Source organism: Scleropages formosus, chromosome 5 (assembly GCF_900964775.1).
Source record: "Scleropages formosus chromosome 5, fSclFor1.1, whole genome shotgun sequence".
NCBI classification, from domain to species: domain Eukaryota; kingdom Metazoa; phylum Chordata; class Actinopteri; order Osteoglossiformes; family Osteoglossidae; genus Scleropages; species Scleropages formosus.
The window spans coordinates 31,319,969-31,345,512 of NC_041810.1; the positions used below are offsets into that span (position 1 = coordinate 31,319,969).

Below are 25,544 nucleotides of genomic sequence, written 5' to 3' on the forward strand. Positions count from 1 at the left end.
TGCAATACGGTCTCCGGGCGCTAGGTGGCAGGATTAATTACAAAAAAAGCCAATTCAAAACCCAGTTCAACCGCACAGAATCGTTGAGAAGTGTCGAGAACATAGTTTAATACATTCGTCTCAGTTTTGGGAAATATTATGCATTTACGAGAACGGAGCTGTAAAAAAAATTCACGAACCCTTCTTCCATTAGCTTTTTCTTGAAAATGGCAGATTTCCCAGTGCACTGTTTACCATAAAACTACATTAAACCACCAATACTTTCTTTTTATATAATTTTGCACTAAGGAAAACAAAATAGAAAAGTGTACACAAACAAAAGAAATAATTAAATAAATACATGCATAGATTAAAAAAAAAAGAAAAAAGATTTCATAGTGGTGTTCAGGAAAGGCAACTCACAAAGTGAGGTTTACTTACACTCTGACTTACATTTCTGTCCCAAAACTACCCTGTTTATTTGGATTAAACCATTTTGTAATACATTGTAGCTGGTTTGCCAAATAATCATAAGAAAAACTGGGTGCTTCTCCTTGATTTTTATGTTTCTGTAAAGTACTCAGTTAAATCCCAGCTTTTTTTCCTTCCTTTTCCAGTAAAATTCTGTTATTATTGAGTCAAATGAATCAAACCAGCAAATAGTGGGTTGAACTGCAATCACTGCAAATAAGTCATTAATTGTAGGTAGAATTATCATTTGAATTGTTGCTGTTCTCCCCATCATGGAGAGAGGTACCCTCATCCAGCGCAGTAAATCATTTTTTTTTTTTTTTTTTAACAGTGGGTCAAAGTTAAGTTGAAATAGGTCTGATAGCCTGGAGGAAATGCTACTGCCAAAATAACAGATATTACCAGTGTACAAGACAATTTTTGAGCCACAGTATCCCAGTTTTCTCCACATAATGACCAAAGGTTTATTTAAACAGTAATTTGAGATCTCAGAGAATTTGTTAATTTACTGGCTTTCTTCTTGAATAGAATTCAATGGGTCTTGTAAACATAATAAAGCATAATCTGCATAAAGTCTGATTTTATTCTCTGATTTGAAGGTTTAGATTCCCTTAATTTTTCTGTTTTTCTGTATTGCAGCAGCAAAAGGTTTGATAAAATGAGTGAATAAAGCAAGTGAAAGGGGGCACCCTTGCCTAGTTCCCAGATTTAATGTAGAACTTTTATTATTCCCTTCGTTGTAACTTTGACCTTAGGCAAACCATGCAATACCTTTATCCAATGAATAGAAATTCTCTCCAAGAACAACCTCTGTACTACCATAAAGAGATACTTCCAGTTCACTTCATCAAATGACAATAACTGTTTTCAGACTATTATTTTTGGAGAATTACCAAATTAAACAGTCTGTGAATATTCCTCAAAGCCTGTCTGCCTTTGATAAACCCTCTTTGATCAGATTGTATTATAAACATGGTGACCATTTCAGTTTGAGTGGCGAATCACCTTACTAATAATTTTGACATGTGCATCAGTAAGTGATAAAGGACGATGACAAGAAAGTGTTGGATCTTCAGAAGTACTTTAATACTACTGTAGCTGTATTAATTTCTGCAGGAATCTTTAAGTCGAGTTTAATTTATCTAACCATTCTAATAAACAATGGTGAAAGTACTTGCCAAAAAATGTTTACAGAATTCAGCAGGGAAACCATCAGATCCTGAAGCTTTATTATTAGACAAATTGTTAAGTGCTTTATATAATTCATCAGGTGTTAGTGACAATTCCAGTGCATGAGCCTGTTCATTTGTTAGCTTTTGGAAGGTTTATATATTCAAAATGATCAAAACCAATTTGATTTGGTTCAATGTGTGAAGTGTACAATACGAATCAATGAAAAGTGTTATTTATGTCCTCGGGTGTTTGCATAATATTCCCTGCTGGGTTTCTAATAATCAATACTTGAAGGATGTGGTTCACTTAGATTGAAAGGAATGAGAGTTTACTTAAGGAAATAGGTAATATGTAAAAAATTTAAACAAAATGTTATTTTGAACACTCCACTCCATCCTGTAGCATAAAAAGTAGGACATACATTGATTTTCCTAAACATACTATATGAATGAGCATGTAGCAAAACAAAGTATATGGTATTCACACATTGGGAATATAAAAGAAGAATCTGTAAAATTATTTTTTTCCCTAGAATAGTTTGTAGAAACAGCTATGTAAGTGTGGAAATAAAAACACAGATTCAGTTTTTTATTCAGTTTTTTTTCTGACAAAAGTATACTGACAGTGCACAAAGCAAATGTCAAACCTACGTATAGTAAAATACAAAAAATATCAAACAATAATAATACAAAGATTATCAAACAATAATTCTGTGATATATTCCTGTCATGACTCCATCATGCAACACACTACATACAACCTTCAGGCAGCCCGTGCCTTTGCTCTTTCAATGGCGTTAGTGGAACAAGGGCCACAGGGATGCAATGGAGAGCTGGTTGACCGTTATTTGTTCCACACCTTTCTTCAGGACACATTTACAAAGCAGTAGAAAGTGCTAGAAAAACTGTCCTTATGAACCCTACAGGAGACTGAACAATTTACAGTGTGACCCCATCCTCGGGCAGGGCCTCTACGCTGAGACGGCTCACCTGAGGCCGTGAAACAGGTAAAATTAAAAAAAAGGAGGGAGAGGCTCCTTTAATCCGGGGTTTAGTAATAATGTTTCTCAACATTGCAACCAAACAATTAATATTACACAGAACTTAATTTTTTCGTTCCAATGCCAGGATATGAAAGGCGCACGTGATCCTCACACTGCGCCAAGAGTAGTCTCTTGGATGAAGATGAGAACGTTTATTGCTACTGGGTTGGGACGATCACTGCGGTGACCTCGGGTGCATCGGTAAAACGAGGGACCCTAGGGGGGTGGGGTGGGGGACCGAGGGGCCGCAGCTCACAGCCCGCGTCGGCCCTCAGCAGCCGAGCCAGTCGCTTTTCACGTCCCCGACTTTGACGATCTTAAGAGTGGCATCATCCAGCTTCAGATAGTAGGAGTTTTTGAAGAAGTAGCTGAAGCCTGTAGGGAAACAGGGCAACAGGACCATCGTACCCAACCAAACTACTGCATGTTTCAGGAAGAAATAGAAAATAAAACACGATACAACGTTAACGTGAAACTATTTTAGAATCCATTCCGTGATTCCTGGCTCTACAGATAGTCTTCCACTTGCAACATGTGACTTACGATGGCTGTCCCATTTATCTTATTACATTACTTTAATTATATATAGACATACAATATATATATATATATACACACACACAAACACACACTACCATATACTGTATAATTGTATTATTTAATAGTATCCAATACTAGTACTATTTTAACACAAATCATGTGTGAAACTGGTGAAAAAATATGAAAAAGCCCTTTGATGCAACATTAAGTTCATGCATATTAATTGTTTATATAGCCTCGTGGTTCATATAATGCAGCATGCATGAATTTGCGATTCGCAGTAAAGACAACTTCTGAAAGGGTCATGAGAACAGATCAGAAGCATCAGAAGGTCTTTCTGGCCAGTACACTCAGTAGCCCCCCCACTCCCGGCTCCATATAGGCCTGCATCTCTCTACCATAATCTGTCTTCTTGCATCTGGATCCAGTGTAATGAGCTCCTGCTGTAATGAGGTTCCTCAGAGCTGCTGAATCCCTCGCAGCATTCAAGAAGGGTCTCAAAACACATCTCTTTTGGACCCACTTCTCTCTTGATGTCCTAACTGCTCCGTTAATTTGCACTACTTAAAAAAAAAATGCACTCTGCACCAATTTTACACGCAGCTACTTATGTAAGGTATGATGGTTAAACTGTGGCTTCAACCTAACAGCCTGCTTCAAGCATCTGCAATTGCATCACTGTCTGTAGGGAAATGCAATTTTCTTTATTTGCCTTTCTTTAGATCACTTTGGAGAAAAGCATCAAATGAAATTGTAAATATCGTTTTTGTTTTATGGGGTTTCTGTCCCTTTTTTCTGGTATTTCTAAGTGCTGTTTCGTGATTCATATACCGACCCACGCCAGATCACATGGCCTAACCTTTCCGGACTCCTAATGTGTCATACTGCCATTATGGAAACTTCCGGCAAGTTGGCCTGCATGCCCTCGGGTTATCTCCTTTCTTCTTACTCAAGGCTGCTTAGTTATGGCCTCTGTGAAATAGTGTTGTTGTCTTAGGCGAGGTGCCAGATGTAATGAGAGGCTGGGTTCAGGAATGCGTGTCTGCTCGGTCCCGGGGCAGACAATTGCAGTCCTGCAAACAAAGGCCTTGTGAGTCACCCAGGGTGAAGGTTTGAGCTCACCATTCCCATCCAGGCTGAATGCAGCGTCTAAATTGTCTGGGATGCCGTTCCAAGCGTCTGCAATAAGCTTCGGGAACCCTGGGTCCATCCTCTTCTTGGCTTCATTGTACCTGCGGGGGGTGGAATAAAATCAACGTGGGCCAACAGCAAGTCTAGGCCTGAACCCCACGTACACATGCACGGATAGACGTTACTCATTCTGCTAAATGTAAGAAAGGACACAGCAGACAGAGCAAATGGCCTCATGTCATTCAGACACAGACCCAAGGAATGGTAGCGAATTTGAGAGGAGTTTGCAGCAGACCGGCAGTATTTCACGATCAGCCTCATTAACTGATCATAAATGATATTTGTGGTGATTTAATTTATTTAACCTTAAAGAAAGTACTGGTTTTCAGCATCATTTTGAAAAACAAAATTTTTTATACTGTAGTCCTTCCCATTATAGAGGTAAACACTCATTTCAAAATTTCACATTTTTCACTAAAACAGTATTGCAGTAATGCATCCAAATATAAATGATCTATAATTAGATACATATACTGTAGCTTAATAACTTTTTTTACAGCAAACAAAATTAAAATCTTGTTAAAAACGTAAAATAATTAAGGTTGTTGAAAAATTCAAACCACTGCAAACTAAATTATTTTCAGTAAAACTGCAGTGTCTGGACAGTGAGCATCATAGTGTCATAATTAGAGGCAAAGATCTAAATGGGGTTTAATTATTCCATGATGTGAAGGTTCAAGATGAAGATGAGATGAGCTGATCTTTTGTTTTTCATACATTAAAAATGTCATTATTTTCTCTATGATCCCAATAGCACCACGGGTTCTCATCACTGTAACAGGGTCTTGTTGAAAATGTTAAGGAAACCAAAATAAAATGGCTTAAATGAAAATAAAATCATTTTGAAAGTCATTAAAGTGCCAAAGATGATCTGACTAGAATGTGGTTTGGATTTGGTTTAAAGTTCATGAGACTGACCCACATGGATGTTGGTTCCTTCCAGCGACCCTTTCCAGTGATATCTGCTCACCTCCAGAACTGGTCCCCAGCGAACAGGTACGTCTTTTGACTCTTGCTGAAGGAGAAGGCGGCGTCGATGTGCTGCAGGTCGCCAGGCAGGCCCAGTGAGGAGAGCGTCTTTGGATAGCCCCTCTCCAGCGTGTTCGCCGAGTAAACCCACACCTGGTTACCTGCGAACATAGGAAAAAACTGATGGAACAAGAGCATGGTGGCACAGCGAGTAGCGCTGCTGTCTCACAGGGCCTGGGTAGTGTGAGAGGATGTGGGTTCGATCCCTGCTCAGTCTGTGCAGAGTTTGCATGTTCTCCCTCTGTCTGTGTGGGTTTCTTCCAGGTGCTCTGGTTTCCTCTCACACTCCAAAGACATGCTGTTCAGATTCTCCCATACTGTGTGAGTGAGTGAGTGACAGAGAGAGTGTGTTCCACTGATGTATGGGTGAGTGACCCATTGTAAGTGGTGTATCTAGCAGTGTAAGTCACCGCGGTGAATTAGGTGTGTTGGCTGATAACACTACATAGAGTTCATTAGAAGTTGCTTTGGAGAAAAGCATCTGCTAAATAAATAAATGTAAATGAGAAAGCAAATTCAGCTGAGGTAAAATGCCCTAAAGTAAGCCGATCCTCTAACCCTGCCAGCTACAAGGTGAAGTCAATAAATATCTGCAATAAATTGCTTTTGCAGTTTTTAATACTGACATTTATTCATTTGGTTGACACTTTCCTCTAAAGCATCTTACAATTATTTACCCATTTATGCAGCTGGGTAATTTTCCTGCAGCAATTTAGTATAGGGTACTATACCAGAGGTGGGGATTAAACCTGCAACCTTCAGAGCCAAAGGCAGCAGTGCTAACCGCTACACTACCGGCTATCCCATACATATCAACTGCGGCTAATTTTTTGACCTCACCTTGTACCTCCAGAGTAATAGTGCCCAGTGCACATCCCAGTTTCACTGGAAGCGGTGTTGCCATACTGGTAGAGCTATACCTTTAAAACAAACTGCTTACGCAGACATGTGGATATAATAACTAACCAGGTGTGAAATTACAACTTACACACACAGCTCCCGAGAAAATGTCATTTACTGCACACAGTGTGATCCTGGAGGAACAGATGTTTACCAGAACTGCAGAAACTGGGATAACTGGAATCATTCCCAGCAAGTACTAGAAGTGCCAGTATTGTTACTGCAATCGGTGCACAGGGTTTTGGGGCTTTCTCAGTGAAAAAGGAACCCATGATGAAAAAATCTTGCATAAATATCTTTCCTTTTGCGGAGAGGCTCGTAATCCCGACATTCCGTGACAAGGAATTGAAAATTGTTACATTTATTCATTCAGCTGCAACTTGCATTGCAAAATAATAAAAATAACAATAATTTACAAAGTTATACAGGTTTTTTTTTTTTTTTTTTTTTTTAAGTTGGGGCAATTTAAGTTAAGTGCTTTGCTTGAGAACATTATAAAAGGAGGAGGGACTTGAACCCACAACTTTTAAGTTCAGAGGCTTCAGTTCTACCCAGTAAATCACCTGATGCCTGACAAAACCTTATTAATTTATGGAGGAGGATAAATTCTGAAACCATTAAATTAACTGGTATTAGTACTCTTCACAAAGGTCACTCTTCACAAAATATATTTAATTTTCTTCAAAACTTATGCCCACATAGATTTATTTTTTATGTGTTTGACAGCACAGGGTCAAAATCACACTCAAGTAAAGGTTCTGTAATATTGTTAGTCCCTCTATGTACAAGTTTCACGCCAGGTCAGGGTTCACATGGAGTTGACACCGTGTCTCATGGTCACAGGAAGAACCCGGCCACTTGCAATAACTATGCTTTGCATCAAAGCTGGGCTGGAACACAGGATCGCAGGTGGACAGGGGACCGCTGGGGGGTCACCCTTGCTGGCCTCTCCAGCCTACCTGCAAAGAAGACCGTCTTCTTCTCTAATGGGTTCTCATAGGCGGCATCGATGCGGTCCGGCAGCTCCTTCCAGAAGGTCTTAACCAGCATCGGGCCTCTGGGTTTGGCACGGAAGTTGGAGGTCTGGAATACGTATCTGTGGGGTGAGCAAGTGAGCCGGAGAGTGAAAGAGTGAGAGAAAATGGAGTGAAAACCCAAAATGGCCTGACTCACGGAAACATCTGTTTCTTGTTAGCAGTGCGGCTACATGCTGGAGCTCGCCCGCATTCCGACTAAGGAACAATAGAGACGAACTCGCTCCTTTCCTGTGACCTATTTTACAGAGCCAAAATATTTCCAAGGCAGGAAAAAATAGAAACATAAACCTTCTAACTTTTACTGAAGACATACTTGCAGAACATATGGCATTTAACTCTTGAAGGTGTACTGAAGCAAACGGTGGCGCCACCAAATACTAAGGTGTGGGCATCGAATACTTATGCAAAAAGGCAAAATTATCAAAAAAAATCTAAGATCAAAACAATGTTATCTCAAAGTAATAAACTGTAGGCTTCACACACACACACACACACACACACACACACACACACACACACACACACACACACACACACACACACACACACACACACACCTTCAGAACCGCTTGTCCCATATGGGGTCACGGGGAACCGGAGCCAACCCGGTAACACAGGGCGTAAGGCCAGAGGGGGAGGGGACACACCCAGGATGGGATACCAATCTGTCGCAAGGCACCCCAAGCGGGACTCAAACCCCAGACCCACTGGAGAGCAGGACTGTGGTCCAACCCACTGCGCCACCGCACCCCCCTGTAGGTTTCAGTGTTTTGAAATAAGGTATCGGAGAGATTTCAGTGTACCATTTGTCACTGAAGAAAATGAGCCAATTAGCTAAGGGTATGAACACTTTTGCAAGGCACCATTTAGAACAAGATGAAAGTCCAGGTGGGAAGTACACACACTAGCTGAAACCGCTTGTCCCGAGCAAGGTTGCAGTGAACTGGAGCCTAACCTGGCAACACATGGTGCAAGGCTGGAGGGGGAGGGGACAACCCAGGATGGGATGCCAATCTGTCGCAAGGCACCTCAAGCAAGACTTGAACCCCAGACCCACTAGAGAGTGGGATCCAGCCAAGCCCACTGCATTACCGCACCCACCTAGGTGGGAAGTACCTCAATCAAAAATCCAAAAAACAAAAAAATCAGTTCACAGAGGTGGAGGAAGTGCATGGCCTGTGTAGTCTGTCTTGATTTCACTTTTCCCAAGTCACTCTTCTAACTGGCAAGGGACTCTATGGGTGAACAGCTACACCCGGACCTGAGCCTCTCCTCGTATTCGTACACCGATTCATGTTCCCAGCCATCATTCATCCTGCAAACTGCTTCATTCCCAATCCCTAATCCATGTGGTACAACTCACCGTTCTGGGCCTGGCGGTACATAACTGAACGCCAGACTCATTATGGTATCTGAAACTCAATATGGCAATGAGTGCTCTGCTGCGGAAAGAATCTCATACCGAAATATATTTACCTCACATCTCAAGTTTTCCACTGCTTCAATTGGTTCTTTATTGAAAAAACTAAACCCTTGCAACCCCACCAATTTATTAGTGGTGTAAGGGGTGTAATTTCTATATCTACTGAAATCGGCCCATTTGCACAGAATGCTATGCTTTGTCAGAGCCAGAATCGGCATGTGAAAGCAGGAAGACCTGTCTGCTGTGGGCCTCTCTTTGCAGGATGCTGTCCAACTTTCGACAGACTCAACACTTATGGAGAATGAAACTCTACTGGGCTTCTGAGAACCTCCCGCAGCGGTTGTGCTGAATCTGTATTCTGGGTAAAAACCTTCGGTGCACAGTCCTTCAGTATTATTAACCTCTACTTAGCTGGTACCTGTATCTGATATACACATTTATTCAGCACAATATTCTTATTAGAGCAATTCGGGGCAAGTTCCTTAGTCAATGGTACTACAGAAGGAGTGGGGATTCAAACCAGGAACCCACAGATTGTTCAGACTGACAGTATTCATTGCAATCATGTGCTTATTTAGCAGATACCTTTATCAAATCTCATTTACAATGTCTGGTATGAGATACTGAGGTATTCACACCCATTTATACAGTTCGGTAATTTTTACTGCATCAGGTCAGGGTAAGGACCTTCATGAAGAATACTACAGCAACAGGTGGGATTTGAGCCCAACGATTTTTGTTCATAAAGTGAGAACTGTAATCATGACACTAATCCCCAAAGTGCACCTGTCAAAGTGTCTGTGGTTGTAGATTTAAACTCCCAGGGTCAACCACCGAGCAGTGGGTAAAAAATTGATTTAATGAAAAATAATCAAACTTTGAAGAGAATCAGATTCAAATATCAATCATCATGCGTTAGCTACGATACAGGTCTGAAAATCAGCACTTCTGTTTGTAACGCCCGTTAAGAGCTCCAGGGGCATAAATCGTAATAAGAGGAAGAAAAAAAAAGAAACCATTGTGGTTATAGCTGCTGCACTTAATTCCGAAGGTTGAACTCTTCAACTTCAACCACTTCAACTTCCACTTTAGTCACTGTGGAGAAAAAATGTCAGCTAAATCAATAAATGCAAATTTAATTTGGTAAAGGGAACAGCATCAAAAACGATGACTGCATATGTCATACAAAAACGCAAAAATGGGTCAGAAAAGAATATTTACCACAGCCCAGAGCTCACTGACAGGATAAACAGACACTTAACAGGATGTTTGCTAAAAAACAGCCCTTAAAATTACCAGAGTACCAACAGCTACGATTCATTCTCCACAAGATCTTTGTATCCCGAGCTTCGTGAAGTAATTGATTGTAGTTCTGCCACTCAAAAGACACTTGTATCTAAGATTAGAAATGTAAAATGCATAACCTGGGGTAATAAGCAGTATTTGCACCTCATAAAAAGCAGAAAACATGAAGAAAATGTAGGTGATCAGATGCACTCTATGGGACAGACACAGTTTCCTCCTGATGCACTGGATGATGATGATGATGATGCCCCAGACACTCTACTAAATTCATCAGAATTTTCATGACCCCCAGGATGAAGTCACACTCATCCCTTGGGCTGCCCACTCTGCTGTGCATCATTTAGTCTTAAAGGTACATCTGGCAGCATGGAGAGGATATCAGAAAATTGGGAGCTTGCTTTCTCAAAAATGATAACCAACATCCTACTAAACATACTGCATGTTAGTTTTGTAAGACCATGGTAGATCCCACATCAAAACTATTGCATATTCCAAAAGATACACTTAAGGTGCAATGCACATAATGCACCAAAATTATGGCCCAAAGCCATAACAGAGAGGCAGGTTTTGTGAGAATCGTTAAAAAACTGCTCAAAACACATTTTTAATTCCGATTTTAACATTTAAATATTTTTTATTGTTATGGTAATTATGAGTTATACTTTCTATTTATGCTGATTTTAATGCTATTTTAAATGTCTCATTTTTCATTTTTATTACGGTTAATTTTCTCTTTTTCTAAAACACTTTGAGTTGCAAAATTTTTACGAAACCTGTTATATCAATAAAGCTGTCAGTATTATAATAATAACGATTATTATTACCTACACAGCTAGGTAGAAAACCATTAACACACACTAACACACGATGGTTGCTGAATGCGTTCAGAGTGAAAACAGACATGGAGGAGTTGTATGCAAAACCAGGCGCCTCTCAGCGACTTCCTGGAGACAGCAGTCCGGTCGAAAGCCGACCGCCTTTCCGTCACTGGACCTCGACAGCAGTTTTCTTCAGCATTAAACCACCAACAGTGCGACACACAGTTACGTGTCCTTCTCTGCGAGTGCTTTTATAGGAACATATGACATCATTTTGAAATTTTCCAGAATTGCTGTGGTTTATATTTAAACACTCCAACCAGATATTGCAATGTGGGATGGTTTGGAATAATTGAATTTAAAGTGAAACACTTTTAAAAGGAAAATGATTGCCTGTTTTCACGACTCAATCCCTTCCTGTCCCTTCCTATTTCCGTGACAGACTGGTGCGACACCACATACATGGCTCCACAGCTGAGCAGCTACAACCTGTGAAAAAGATTCTTCACAAATGCCACCTGTATGGTTGAAAAACAAAGAATAAATGTTTATCTAATGCCTTCAGTCAGATCAAAGCCTCTGAAGTTAGTATATGGGGACACAGCATTAAATTTGGGTGGCGCAGGAGTTATCACAGGTGTCTCCCAGCAAGCGAGCGATGCCATTAGAGATGGCTTCAATCCCCACTTATTGTGTGTGTAGTTTGCATGTCATGTTCTCCCCATGTTTGTGTGGGTTTCCTCCAGGTGCTCTGGTTTCCTCCCACAATCCAGACATGTTTTAGCTGAACAGGTCACTCTAAATTGCCCATAGTGTGTGTATGAGTATGTGTGAATCCCCCGTGATGGACTGGCATCCCATGCAAGATTTACCCTGCCTGGCACCCTATGCTTCCTGAATAGAGACCACCTTGACCCTGCTTTAGGACAAACGGGTATTGACAGTGAGCATTATAGTAATTCTATTACATAGCAACAAAAAGTGAGCCTGAACCTCAGCTGTGAACCACATCTCAAATATGAAAAAACTGCAGTGAAAATCTAAAGAATTTGTTCATGGTTCCAGTGAGATGAATCTACTCTGTAGATAGACCTATCACAGAACATTTACTTTAACCTTCGGACTAATAATTAATCCAAGGTAGTTTTTTTTTCCCCCCCATTTAAACTTTTCATCTATTTTTTAAAATTATGGAAAACTTCATTTAGAAATAACCACCTATGGATCTGTGCATTGTTCGTTTCCGTTTATACTAACCTGAAGATACAAGAAACTCAAAGATGTTTTTACCTGTCCTTAAAAAAGAACGTCTCTCCTCTGATTTGGGCTACAGCGTCAAAAATAATGTCCTCATCGCAAAAATCCATGGGTGTGATGGGACCCTGGGTGGGTGGAAGGGGTTTGTCTGTTGAGGCACCTGGAAGAGGGTTTAAAATTAACTCAGATGCTAAAGGTGGGGATTCTCAATAAAAGTACTCTGCATGTGACTAAAAATTCAAATATTGAACACTTGTCTTATCTGCTGTACCATAGAGCTCCTGGATGCCCCTGATGTCATCACTGGACAACCTGAAGTTCTTGGTGTAGGTGTAGATGGGGGCCATCAATGCTGTGGTGTCCTGCGAGTGCTCCAGACCCAGAGCATGACCAAACTCATGGGCTGCTACCAGAAAGAGGCTGTAGCCTGGGAGAAGAAACATAGACAAATTCCCACATAGAAGCACACATACATGTGGTGAGGAACTCTTCACCCAGCACACCTTCAGAGATTACCCCAATGTGTTAACACCAGAGTCTGGATGCAGTTTTTTTTGCCTACATTACGGTGACGACGATTGCTGAGAAACTGTCATGAACTGAGCTAAACTCCAATGGAAATACTATTCATGAAAGTATTTCCATTGGTGGTTAAATTATTGAATAGAGAATTCCAAAATTGAGATTTTAGATTGGCATACAGTAGGTTTTTAAATATATTTTGATTGTTGCTTTATTTGTTATTTATTGTATGTTATGGTATGTATTGTTTTATGTGAGCCCAATGTTGTGCACTGGCCATGCCATGGTTGTCCAAGACAAATTTCCCAGAAATGGGACAATAAAGCATATTCTATTCTATTCTATTCTAAATACAAATGGTCCTCCACTTACAACAGGGCTCCGTTCAAACAACCTTGTTGTAAACTGACAGCATCATCACTCGCAAATCCACTTTTACATTACAGTATTATATAAACCATACAGTTATATAACCAATTAACATGCAAAATTCAACACTGTGTAATAGGGAGCTGTTACACTTTTCACCAACTTCACGCATTATTCACTTTTTTCCGCTTGCTGGCTATTTTAAATAAAGAAGTAACTTGAGAAAAACAAATGAAAAGTTGAGTAAACAAAGTGGAATCGCTACTAGATACCTAAACACTGATTGTGACCTAAAAAAATATCAGATGTGGGTGCACTGAAACTGTGCAGCCAGGTAATGTTATCACACAACACATGGAGCGATTATCATTAGACGTTACAACCAAACGTATATCAAGTATAAGAAGGTTAATGGGATGACCGATGGGTGTCCAGATTGTCATTAGTCGCATAGGTTATCAGTCGAGGACCACCTGAGCTACAACTTGGGAGAGCCTTAAAGCAGGTTGAGTTTATTCCTGCTGCACTGTAGGGTCTCTACCTTGGTCAGGGCAAAATCCCCATTTGCGATCTTCATCATAGCTTTTTGTGGTGGCGCACCACATCTTCCCATCGCTGCGTCCCGAAGAGGTACACGCATCGTAGGTGTTGCCCAAGAAGGTGAAGGGGAAGGTGCAGGGCCCTCCTTCAGAATTCCCTCCCACAGTTGACAAGGCTGAAGGTGACAGCGTATATACAGAAAAAAACGAGAGTGCCGATTTAGTTTTCCCACCGTTATTCTGAGCAGCAAACCACAGAATTCCCAGAGTCCTTCAGAATTTCCCATGCGAAGATGCATTGAAAGTGTGAGGAAAGCGAGCACAGATGAGGATGTGAGCTGTCCTTTTGTGTGAGACTATGGGGCTGGGGACTCTGGACCAAACTCAAGATGTTTTCTGGGATGCGAACCAGGATGAAGGGGGATCTCTTTTTTCTTTGCCTTTTTTCTGTGGTTTGAGCCCCATTCCTCTGCTGTACCCCGTGGTGAGAGAAAATATCTGCACGTTAACAAAACGCCTGGGGTTTGCTCTGTGAATAGCTGGGCTGGCTGGGGAAATTTCGCTGCGACCACAAAGAGCAGAGGAAACGAATACGGTGGATCACACGAGAACCAGTGCTGGATTTCCCATTAGGCACTGCAGGCACAGTGCCTAGGGCCTACAAAATTTTTAGGGTCTATGAGAAAGGGAAAAAATGTAAAAAGCAGAAAAAAAAGGAAAATAAAGGTAAAATAAGGAAGAAAGATAGTGAGAGAAATTTGGCACTAAAATTTTAAAAATATACTTAAAAAACAATTTCAGAATTTCTAGAAATGTCATAGTAAAGTTTCTTTTGTTGGCTTCTCAATTAGTCATGTGGTTCAGCATCAAAACAGTTTAAAAGTGCATTGCGTTCGCTGATAATACAGATGGAATTCAGTAATTTAGGTGGCATTAACCACGTTTTTTTTGCACACTTTAGTGTGAAAGTGCAGAAGGCTACAGACACTGAAATCCAGCCCTGACAAGAACCAATCTCACGTAAACTGCACAGTATCCGTTTGTTCTTTTTTTTTTTTATTAAAGCCGGGTGGAAACAGTGGAGAAAAACAGCTGTTTCATTGTTTACTGCCGTACGTTTAAGTGGGACACAGCTGGTGGAAGAACTTCCTGGTTTCATACAAAATGCCATTTCGCTTGGGTTTATTAGTTTTCCTTTGGTACAAATTTTTTTTTTTTCTGGAGGAAAGTTGAGGATTTAAATAGAGCTAATACCAGGACTATTTCGCCCAAGCACATTCCTTAAGGAAAACCAGGCCCGGCAACATTAAACGCACAGGCAGGTCACCAAGGCGATGCTACCAGCTAGTGCCACATCGTAAGAGCAGGAGCTGCGCACCGCCCTCCCTTCCAGCCTACTGACACGGTGGAAAATAAGCCCAGCTAGCACACAGTAAAACTTTTACAGCCTCTCAGCAGAAAGTCAGACAAAAGCTATCTTTGTGGGGCAGCCCTTCTTCACAAAGGATTCAAACTAATAGTTTATTCCAAAGATGGAAAGGTCCACCGATTTGAGGCAAACCCCATGAAAAAATCATGTGCTTGTTAACTGAGGTGAATTTTTCACCCCACAGAGGAGTAGAGCTTCAGATAAAAGTGACATTGGTAATATAACCAAATTACACATTTTAAACCATGCCATCGCTATCTGTTCAGTTTTTAACCATCTTACAGATGACGACACAAAATGGCCGACAGGAAGCGTGCCCGTATATCGGTGTTGTGACCATAAAAAAAGCAGCACGACCAATAAATGCACAGAACAGTTAAGGATGGAAGCTTAGAAGGATGTGGTTCAGGTATTGAATCATGATTCTGCAAAAACTGACAGGGTGGTGTCGAATGCTAGCCTGCTGTTAGCTTACAGCTGTTGTTCGGCACATCTTTTCATGTGTGTCTTGTGGTGGGGCGTAGAACGCGTGTGGGATTGTAGGGATGACTCTCGGGGTTCCCAAGGGGGGGCTGCACACCCACCGGTCTCGGGGCAGAAGCCATAGCTCTTGTCCCGGTCGTAGTCCTCCGTGGTGGCGCACCATCGGTAACCATCGCTGCGCCCCTCCGTCGTGCACCCGTGGTACTTCTCCCCCTGGAAAGTGAAGGGGAACTTGCAGGGGGCTCCGTCCCCATTACCCCCCAGGGTGAACAACACTGCAACACAGAACGTGGGGTTCAGCGTTACCAGTGACACACAGCACCACAAACTTTTAAAATACATTTATCGTACCACTTAGCATGTCCAAGCTAGCAGTTGTTTTGGATAATTTGAAGAAGTAATCAAATCTGGAAACATCTGCAATTTTAAATACATACACACACATTTTCTGAACCGCTTGTCCCATGCGGGGTCGCGGGGAACCGGAGCCTACCCGGCAACACGGGGCGCGAGGCCGGAGGGGGAGGGGACACACCCAGGACGGGATGCCAGTCCGTTGCAAGGTACCCCAAGCGGGACTCAAACCCCAGAACCACCAGAGAGCAGCACCCGGTCCAACCCACTGCACCACCGCGCCCCCTCAATTTTAAATAATGAATACAATTATATACAATCGTTGTACTATATATGTAGCCGTCTAGCAATATCTTGACTGGCATGTAGTTTAACGTGCCAAAAACTTTAACCTGCAAAACATCTAATTTCCTACCGTGTGCAAGTCTTATCACGCAATTATTTCAGCCAGAATCCATCTCTTCTTTGGTGTTTTTAAAAGCTCCTTTAACACTATTTTCCACTTTTATGCCCAAACATGTCCTTAACTTCCAGTGAAACACAAGGGGTGCCAGTCACTACAAACCCTTATTTACATCAGACAGAGGATGAGGCATCCCAGTGCCAAAATAACAGTTTAAAACTGTGGAGTTTTGCAGTGAAGAAAATATACTGCATTAGCAGGTGAAATACAGTATTTAGCCACACAGTAATACAATAAATTATCAGTATGAACTACTCAATGTTGTCATTTACTATTGTTTAATAACTTTTGCCACATGTGCTAAAAACGACACGTAGTTGAACTATTGACCGAGCTAAAGAGCAAAGAGATACACAGAGATCAGTCAGTTTCGCTGATGCAGAAAATCATCTAACGTGGAAAAACTTGAAAACATGGGATCGCATGACAAGCATTCACTGTCGGGACTGAGTTGAAGCTTTGTTTCCATGACGACAGCGATGAATACAGTATGAATACAGTCTGATGAATATACTGTCAGTACAGTATGGATGGAAGGTGGATAGTGGTGCTCCTGCACCTTCTAATGCCTCCAGTGATCCCAGAGACTGAGTCTTAAAGGGCAGATTGAGGTACAGGGAAATTATAAAGTGTTTCTCCAACTCCAGGGCAGGCATGACTCCAGCCCTTATCTCAGCGATTATCAAACAATCAGATTTTTGTTTATATGCTGCTGATGAGTATGTAGAGCCGGAAAGCACAGCCTTGGTTGCTTCTATTGAAGCCTTGAGGGTTGGTTTGGGAGACCAGAAAAAGTGACGTCTTCTCCCTGGCCCGTGCCTCCAGGATCGGTGCAGCCAAGCGGTTTTTGCGGTGAGGGTGATTCATAGTCTAAATCCAGGTTCGGTGTTATCGTAAAGGCTCTGTACAAATTATAAACATTCCGGGTAACTTCTCTGGATGTTTATGTGTCTAGAGAAGGTTAAGTTTGGTTGTTTGAAAAGAGTGCGGTTCTGGGGATTTTGATCCACCCATCACATCTGCTCAGAATGTGTGGATTTCAGTGAGATTTTTCAAATTTCCTCCATCAGACACAGTCCAAATACACACACACACACACACACACACTCTGTCTGAACTGCTTGTCCCATACAGGATCGCGGGGAGCTGGAGCCTAACCTGGCAACACAGGGCATAAGGCTGGAGGGGGAGCGGACACACCCAGGACAGGACGCCAGTCCATCACAAGGCACCCCAAGCGGGACTTGAACCCCAGACCCACCGGAGAGCAGGACCAGGTCCAACCCACTGCGCCACAGCACCCCCACAGTCCAAATAATGCATACTTTTTGCTGGAGACCTGTGGTGAGAAGCAGCGTACTTCTAAACAAGAGAGTGATGCCGCTTGTACTTGAAAAAGATATAAGAAAATGTCTTCATGACAACTCAGATAGAAGAGCTAAAAAAGTTTTTATGTGGGAAATGCCTCAACATTGTAACACCAGAACTTGTGCAGATAAGCTTCTCAGCAGAGTAATGGAGAAAAGATCCAGATCAGTCATTTCACTTTCTGTTTTGAAAACCTGATCTAATTGTCAGTGCTTATAAAACTAACTCTTAATCCTTAATTTAGTGCTACACAGCAGCGATGCTGCTGCCTTTAAACCTGGAAGTCACAGGTCCAATTCCCACCTCTAGCTGTGGTACCCATGATCAAGGTATTTACCCTGAACCGACACAGGCAAGGAAAAATACGCCGTTGTATAAATGAGTAAATAATTGCAAGCTGCTTTGGAGAAAAGTGTCAGAGGAATGGATAAATGTAACATATTACAACTTAGAAGATGATCCTGACCTTTAGAGCCAGGCAGCTTTTGTAATAAATCACTGCATGCAAACTGCTTACAGCAGTATTAGACCAACGAAGCCACAGAGACAGAGACACGGAGATCACATCACTAATGTGTTTCGACATATTTACATCGCCGTCTCATCACCTCCCCCTTTATCATTCCCTGTGGTGTGTGTGACCTGCTACACACACTCACAGGGTCTTGCAACGTGCACGAGCTGTAAAAGTAAACATGGGCCGGCTTGCTGAAGTTGACGGAAATATGCTGTAATTGGCGTTTGTGAAACATGCTGACTGCGGGATGGAAAGAAGGCTGAGAAGTGCTGTTTGAGGGCCTCGCAGTGGGAGTTTGGATGAGAAAGGGAGACAGCAGCTCCCGAATGCCACACTCGCACCTCCTCTAGTGTCTCATTCCCCGTCAAACCAGATGTGCGGGTATAAACAGATGTGTGGACCGCTGTAGTGTCTGCAATGATCGAAAAGGTACTACAGGTGGTAACCAGCCAGTAACCCGCTGCTGGAACCTAGAGCAGAGATTCTCAGGCGTGCTGCACCAAGGAGAACTTTACCACAGTAAAAGATATGATGCACTACATATTGCTTACAGCCACTTCAAATAAGTTAAAATGAGTTAAAGCTAAGATGTGATTATATGTTTTTGTAAATATATTTTTTACATAATGATGCACACTTTGTGAAGTTATTTATTAATTTAAAAAAAGTTCATACGAAGAGTGCTATTGCTTTTTATGAGGTGGTATCTGGACCAAAGCTCAAGAGCTTCAGTTTCATGTCGAGCTCAATATTTTGTCATTTAGTCACGTGGGGTTGCGGGGAGCCGGAGCCTAATCCGGCAGCACAGGGCACAAGGTTGGAGGGGGAGGGGACACACCCAGGACAGGACGCCAGTCTGCCGCAAGGTACCCCAAGAGGGATTTGAACCCCAGACCCACGGGAGAGCAGGACCCGGTCACACCCACTGCGCCACTGTGCCACCGCACCCCCTGTTTATACAGTACAACCGGGTAATTTTACTGGAGCAATTTATGGTTAGGAACTTTGCTCACGGGTATCACAGCAAGAAGTGGGAACTGAACCTGTGACCTTACGGCACTTTTTGTCCCCAATCGTACAAGATGAGTATCCTCTAAGTCATTGAAATAGCTATTGATAAAAGCATCTTCAAAGCAAAGCAATACTACTACTACTACTACTAATAATAATAATAATAATAATACGTTTTATATAATGGGAGGAATAACACAATTCAAAAAAATCTGTCAAAGTTCTTAGTTATTTCGATTTTTGACTATGATTAAAATGTACCGATTACAAAAATACCACAGGTTCTGAGTGGCAGATTTGTACCTTATTTCTTTTCATTTCTGATACCAATCAGCTACTTGGAGCAGCCGTTTTTGAACCCAAAGGCTGCAGGTTTGATTCCCACCTCCGGCTATCCAGCTTTAATACCCTTGAGCAAGGTACTTACACTGAAATTGTCCCAGTAAAATGACCCAGCTGTTCTTGAAATTAGCAAATTTTAGCACGGGGTTCCAAGCACCAAATATTCCAGCACCTTCTAGGATCTGATGCTTCAATATTTGGTGCTTGGAACCACATGCTAAAATGTGCTAATTTCAAGAATGTGGAATATTTTCCTAAAAATGGACATATAGTACGTACTAAGGCCAAAAGTATGATTAACCTCACAAAACTGAATGGAAAATGCAAAAAAAAAAAGACATAATACAATTTTTGTTCCATTGCGTAATGTTCACTAGGGTCCTCAGCAGCTGATGAGAAGAACAGCTAGTGCTTCTCCTGCCATCGTCCTTCATTAGTAAATACCTCGATCCTGAGTTCTTTATTACTTTTCTCAGCTGAGCTGCGGAGCTGCGCTATCCTGGGTCGGGGGAAGGGATACTCACGCTCGTGGGGGCAGAAGCCGTACTTCCCTTCCTCGTCGAAGTTGTAGGTGGTGGAGCACCAGAGGAATCCGTCATCGCGACCCTGAGTGGTGCAGCTGTTGTACTCCTGGCCCATGAAGAGGAACGGAAACTTGCAGAACTCCCCCTCCGCATTGCCAAACTTGACCTTCACCACTGAAATAAGGACATAAAGTGGAGTTTGTCTTCCAACAAGTGCTGCTTCATGGAAAACCTGCTGTCTTTCAGTGGTTACCATCTATCCATTCTCAATAATAAAGTGTGACAGTTGGTAGTGCAGTGGTTACAACTTACTATCCTTTAGTTCCAAAGGTTGTAGGTTCGATCTCCAGCTGTAGTAACCCTGAGCAAGGTTCTTACCCTAAAATGCTCCAGTAAAATTACCCAGCTGTATAAATGGGTAAATAATTAATACTGTAAGCTACTTTAGAGAAAAGCATCAGCTAAACAAATAACTGTATTATCAATAAATCATGAATCACTGCTTGTCCAGTGAAGGGTCACGGTGATCCAGAGCCTATTCTGGAAGCATAGGCAGGTTACACCCCAGACAGGATGCTAGTGCACTGCAGGGCAATCAAACATTCTCTCTCTCTCACACGCACTAAGGGCAGTTTAGAGTCACTACCTTCCCAGAACACATGTATATGGACTGTGGGAGGAAACCAGAGCACCTGAAAGCTGCAGAAATACAGAGAGGACACGCAAACTCCACACAGACTGTGCGGAATTCAAACCCACAGCACAGGAAGTACATGCTGCATCACCGTATCCCCCTTTGTAACACATATAAAAAAAGCTGGTAAAAAAATAAAACCGGAACCGCAAAACAGCGCCATTAAAATTAATGTTTTTCATTAGCAGAGAACATGGAGGCCACATGTAAGTGGATTTGGTTTCATACCTTGTCCTTCTCCAAGTGTCCACTGCTCATCGTCATCGAAGTGGGAGTCACCGCCTATCCCCTGGCCGGGGGCAAACGCGTGAGCCAGGAGGCCATCTTTCCCATCGAAGGGGTAGCCGTCACCATGCTCTAGGAACGAGACCACCGCTATCAGTTCCACCACCACCAGCTTCCTGGCAGATGTTCAACCATGAAAGCTTGGGCATGTATTGACATTAACGACATCATCACCTTTCACAGTTGAAGAAAGTCATAAATCATAACTGCCATTTACAATCACTATGCAACACACTAAACATGGGCTATGATTCTGAACATAAGTTGATAGAAACATAACACAGGTATGTTACAGGAGTTGCGTTGGGTGGCCTGATATAAATTTTCATTAAAACAGTTGAAGAAAAAAAACATAGAGGGTCACCTAACTTTGTGTTACACCTTTTAATCAACTTCAGTTCTCATCATTGTCACAAGTTCTGCACTTTTTTTGGAATTTATGGTCATTTACCTGAAATGATACCACTCTGTGTGTGTGTGTGTGTGTGTGTGTGTGTGTGTGTGTGTGTGTGTGTGTGTGTGTGTGTGTGTGTGTGTGTGTGTGTGTGTTTGAGAGAGAGAGACAACTGAATCTGACACACACACCACAGATGTACACAAGGTGTGTTCACTGAACTTATTGATCATTAATTTTATGTGTTCAGATGCCTGGTTTGGAGGATCTCATGAAGCCACATGGCAATAAGATTAAAAGAAGAGCTACTTATAATAAAGTAGTAAACAGATCAGATTTGATCAGATTGATCAGATGGGTGTTAACCGTGTGATGTAGCCATGTGACCATGACAAGGGATGCTGTCTGAGCCCTTGATCTATCGAACCAGGTCTGACTACCATGCCACTCTCACTGCATTATAAGGTAAATGGAGGTAAGTGCCCATGGGTGGCGGTGACATCATACCACACACACACACACACATTTTCTGAACCGCTTGTCCCATACGGGGTCGCGGGGAACCGGAGCCTACCCGGCAACACAGGACGTAAGGCCAGAGGGGGAGGGGACACACCCAGGACGGGACATCATACCATTACGTCCAAAATTGATCATTATGTCAGCTTCCCCATCCATGATGCGCGTGAACTTGAGCGGGGTGACATCACTCCAAACTTTGAAGGCCCGGAAAAAGGCGTCATCGATGACCTCTTCGTCCAGATCAGGAGTGTGCCCCAGTATCCTTCAAAGGGGAGCGGGAGAGAAACCCAGCAAATACACAATGTAGCAGACTGGGAACACCGTGGTACGAGATACCGTGGTATACAACACAGGCGGCCCAGCATCCCCATAAAAAATCTTGTTCTCCTGCTAATGTTAACTTTGTGAAGATACCACACCAAACTGGCAGTCTGTGAAGATACTTACACTTGTACAGCAGGGTACATTTTACTGTGTCAATTCAGGGGAAATACCTTGAATCAAAGATATCACAGAAGGAGGTGGGATTCGAACATCTTGGTCAAAGGGTGGTAGTTCTGACCACTACTCCACCTGCTGGCCTCCACCGAATTGACTAATTGCCTAAAAGATCTGGATCTGGCCGGATCTTTTTGTTCAAACAGCGAAGCTGCACAGCAGACATGGAATGAGATCTTCTAGAAGACACTTCTGCCAAACCCCAAGACTCTCAGCAAAGTACCATGGTAAGAAAGTGAAAAAACACTGGTGGTCAGAGGGGGACACCGTGCGAGCTGGCCAGCTGGGAACCGTCCGAGAGGCTGCTCTGGAAATGGTTTCCACAGTGACTCATTCCCTGGAAACGCTGAGTGAGCGAGGGCAGCCTGTGTGTGTGGACTGAGGCTCACCGGCAGCGTGATCTGAAGACTAGATGGTCACAGGAAGCTGTAGCGCACATTACCATCAATAAACACCATTCACATTAGACCGGCTCTGTGTCTCACAAATGTTCGAGTTACGGATTTTTAAGAGATATCCATTTCGTGGATTATTCATTTTTAATAGTACTTTCTTCACTTGACCTGTGCTTCCACAACCAGCCATTAGATGGCAGTAAAACGCACCTAAAAAGTACAAACGAGGGATGCTTTAATACAATGGACTTCTACAGTGTTTCCTTGAGTTAAGAGCAAGAAAAAAAAAAAAAGACAGATGCGGCATACCTTCACGTGGAAAAAATAAGTCAACGATCATCAGTAAACAAGAATATATAGAGAGAATACACTTTAAATTTGTTTCAAAGTAGCTCGAATAAAAATGTAAAAATACAAGTCTTACATTATGCTTTTTATTATTGCTGTATCTGAGACTTTTACAGAACCTACCCAGAGGATAAATTGAGGTATATCTTGACTTTTGAGGTGAGTTTAATTTATAGATAATATAGCAGACTGGAAGTGGTCTGTTGCCAACAAATGTTGCACATGTTGTTTCGGGTAATAACATAATAAAATTAGAGTCCTAAAATGGCAAAAAGCAAGTGCCTTCAGACTAAAGGGTGGTAAGTTTGACTCCCACCTCTGGCTGTAGTACCCTTGAGCAAGGTGCTTACCATAAATTGCTCCAGAATAAATTCCCCAGCTGTATAAATGAGTAAATAATTGTAAACACCTTAAAATTATAATTCACTTTGGAGAAAAGCACTGAATGAATATAAAGTTTTTTTTTTTATTATTCTTTATAGCTTCATTGGCGTGTTTCCAGGAACTAAGCATGTGATTAAATCGAGCGATCTCTCGACTATTAAAATTTTACTGATTTTGATGTGGTGGATGGATTTATGAACAAACTGACTTACGAACAGATTTACGATCCAAATTGTGCTTGTATGGTGAAGACCCAGCATATGTTAAAATGAGCTCTGGAGAACAACTGATTCCACTGCTGTCTCCGTACCTGTATGTTAATGTGTTCTTGCCCCACTTTGGCTTTGAAGGGAAGAAGTTATAATTAGCAACATCTGGGACTCCGCAGCGAGGCTTCTTCATGATCTCCACCGTCCTCTGGTCAATCTCGCCTGTCTCTGGCAGGGAGAAGAACTTCTGCATTTTCTTCAGTGTGTCTTTGAGTACCATGAGGTTGCACCTGTCTTGTGGACATCCGTAGAACTTGTTGAGGTAATGCTTTGGAGAGAAATGAAAATAAAACTTAGTGCCAGCAGGTGGCATGGTGGTTAGAACTGATGCCTTGCACTTGAAGGACCCATGGTCAAATCCCACCTTCTGCTGCACTACACTTTACCAAGGCATTTACCCTGAAATTATAAGGTAAAAATTACTCACCAGCAAGCAGCTGAGAGAAAAGTGTCAGTTAAATGAATAACATAAATATGATACTTTGGTAGCCATTTATGATGTATCAGGAACATTTAAATGTAATAATTGATACAGAGACAGTGTTGTACATTAAACTGCACTGTAAATATAAGCACTAGAAATATTTTAACTGTAAATCCTTTATCATGTCCTAACATACATGGAAATTGCACGATTTTTACTATGACTAATAATATAAATATTAATACAGCAGGAACCTTTTTTTAAATCAAAATGTTATGAAATCTTCAACTCTGCAAACTTATGACCCACAGACAGCCTTGTACCTTAACCATGCAGTAAATAAGTACCAGAGATATTTTAACTTAAAATCCTTTATCGTGCCCCAACGTACATAGATATTAAGCTATTTCTACTACGAGTACTAATAAAAATAATGACAATTATCATAATACAAATAATAACAACAATACAGAAGGAGCCTTTTTAAATTAAAATGCTATGAAATCCCTAAATGTGCAAACTTATTACCCAAGGACAGCATCATACATGATTAAATGCCCTGCAATACAAGTACTGTTCATACTGTAAATGGACAAACTGGGTTATTTGTTTTATTATAAAGGTTTTTATAATAATAATAATAATAATAATAATAATAATAATAATAATAATAATAAGAAGAAGAAGAAGAAGAATACTAATAACAATAATAATACTACTTTTCTTTACGTCAAAACGTTCAGTTTCGCAGTCTCACTGGTGAAGTCCCCAGGACGCGCTGAGTTACGAGGACCGACGTACCAGCGCCACCTCCTTGTCCGACTTGGGCACCGTGTCGTCTCCGGGGAACCGGATGATGGGCGACGGGGCGGCTGCGCTCAGCCCGCATCCGAGTAGCTGTAGCGCCAGCAGCCGCAGCACGAGGTGCGCGGAGGAGCCGCGGCTGGAGCTCATGTCGGTCGGAGCGGGACAAGCTGAGAGCGGCGGCGACGGCGGCGGCGATGGGTCGGGGGGGGCGGTCTCGGCTCGGTAGGGCTCGGTTCGGCTCGGCTCTGTGCGCGCTGCCGTGTGTCTGCGCTGGCTGCTCGCGCGCTGCGCTCCCTCGCTCATCTGCGCATCCTGCCGCCGGGACTCGCGCACTTCTGCTGCCGCGGCGTTACTCGCGCTGCGCTGCTCCGCCTGCCTGCCTGCGCGGCAAAACGCGGCGCGTGGGGCGGGCGTGTTCGCTCGACGCGGGACCGGGGG

General features: G+C 42.3%; 1 protein-coding gene across 1 annotated transcript; it reads right to left on the reverse strand.

The window, feature by feature from the left end:
- Nucleotides 1-2,207: 2,207 nt before the first annotated feature.
- mmp2 (matrix metallopeptidase 2) lies at nucleotides 2,208-25,544 on the reverse strand. The gene is made up of 13 exons (XM_029252135.1): nucleotides 25,101-25,544; nucleotides 23,917-24,143; nucleotides 22,095-22,243; nucleotides 21,009-21,137; nucleotides 20,087-20,260; nucleotides 15,609-15,782; nucleotides 13,598-13,771; nucleotides 12,437-12,592; nucleotides 12,199-12,325; nucleotides 7,285-7,421; nucleotides 5,367-5,526; nucleotides 4,328-4,437; nucleotides 2,208-3,040 (listed from the first exon to the last, which is right to left on the reverse strand). The coding sequence occupies exons 1-13, from the start codon at nucleotides 25,407-25,409 to the stop codon at nucleotides 2,937-2,939; spliced, it is 2,130 nt and encodes a 709-aa protein (XP_029107968.1). The 5' UTR covers nucleotides 25,410-25,544; the 3' UTR covers nucleotides 2,208-2,936.

Excerpts from the sequence above, each read along its gene's own strand:
- mmp2 (XM_029252135.1), bottom strand. The coding sequence starts at position 25,409 with ATGAGCGAGGGAGCGCAGCGCGCGAGCAGCCAGCGCAGACACACGGCA. Across the intron at positions 22,244-23,916 it reads AAGAACACATTAACATACAG|GATACTGGGGCACACTCCTG; the intron begins GTACGGAGACAG and ends TCCCCTTTGAAG. Across the intron at positions 5,527-7,284 it reads GAAGACGGTCTTCTTTGCAG|GTAACCAGGTGTGGGTTTAC; the intron begins GTAGGCTGGAGA and ends CTATGTTCGCAG.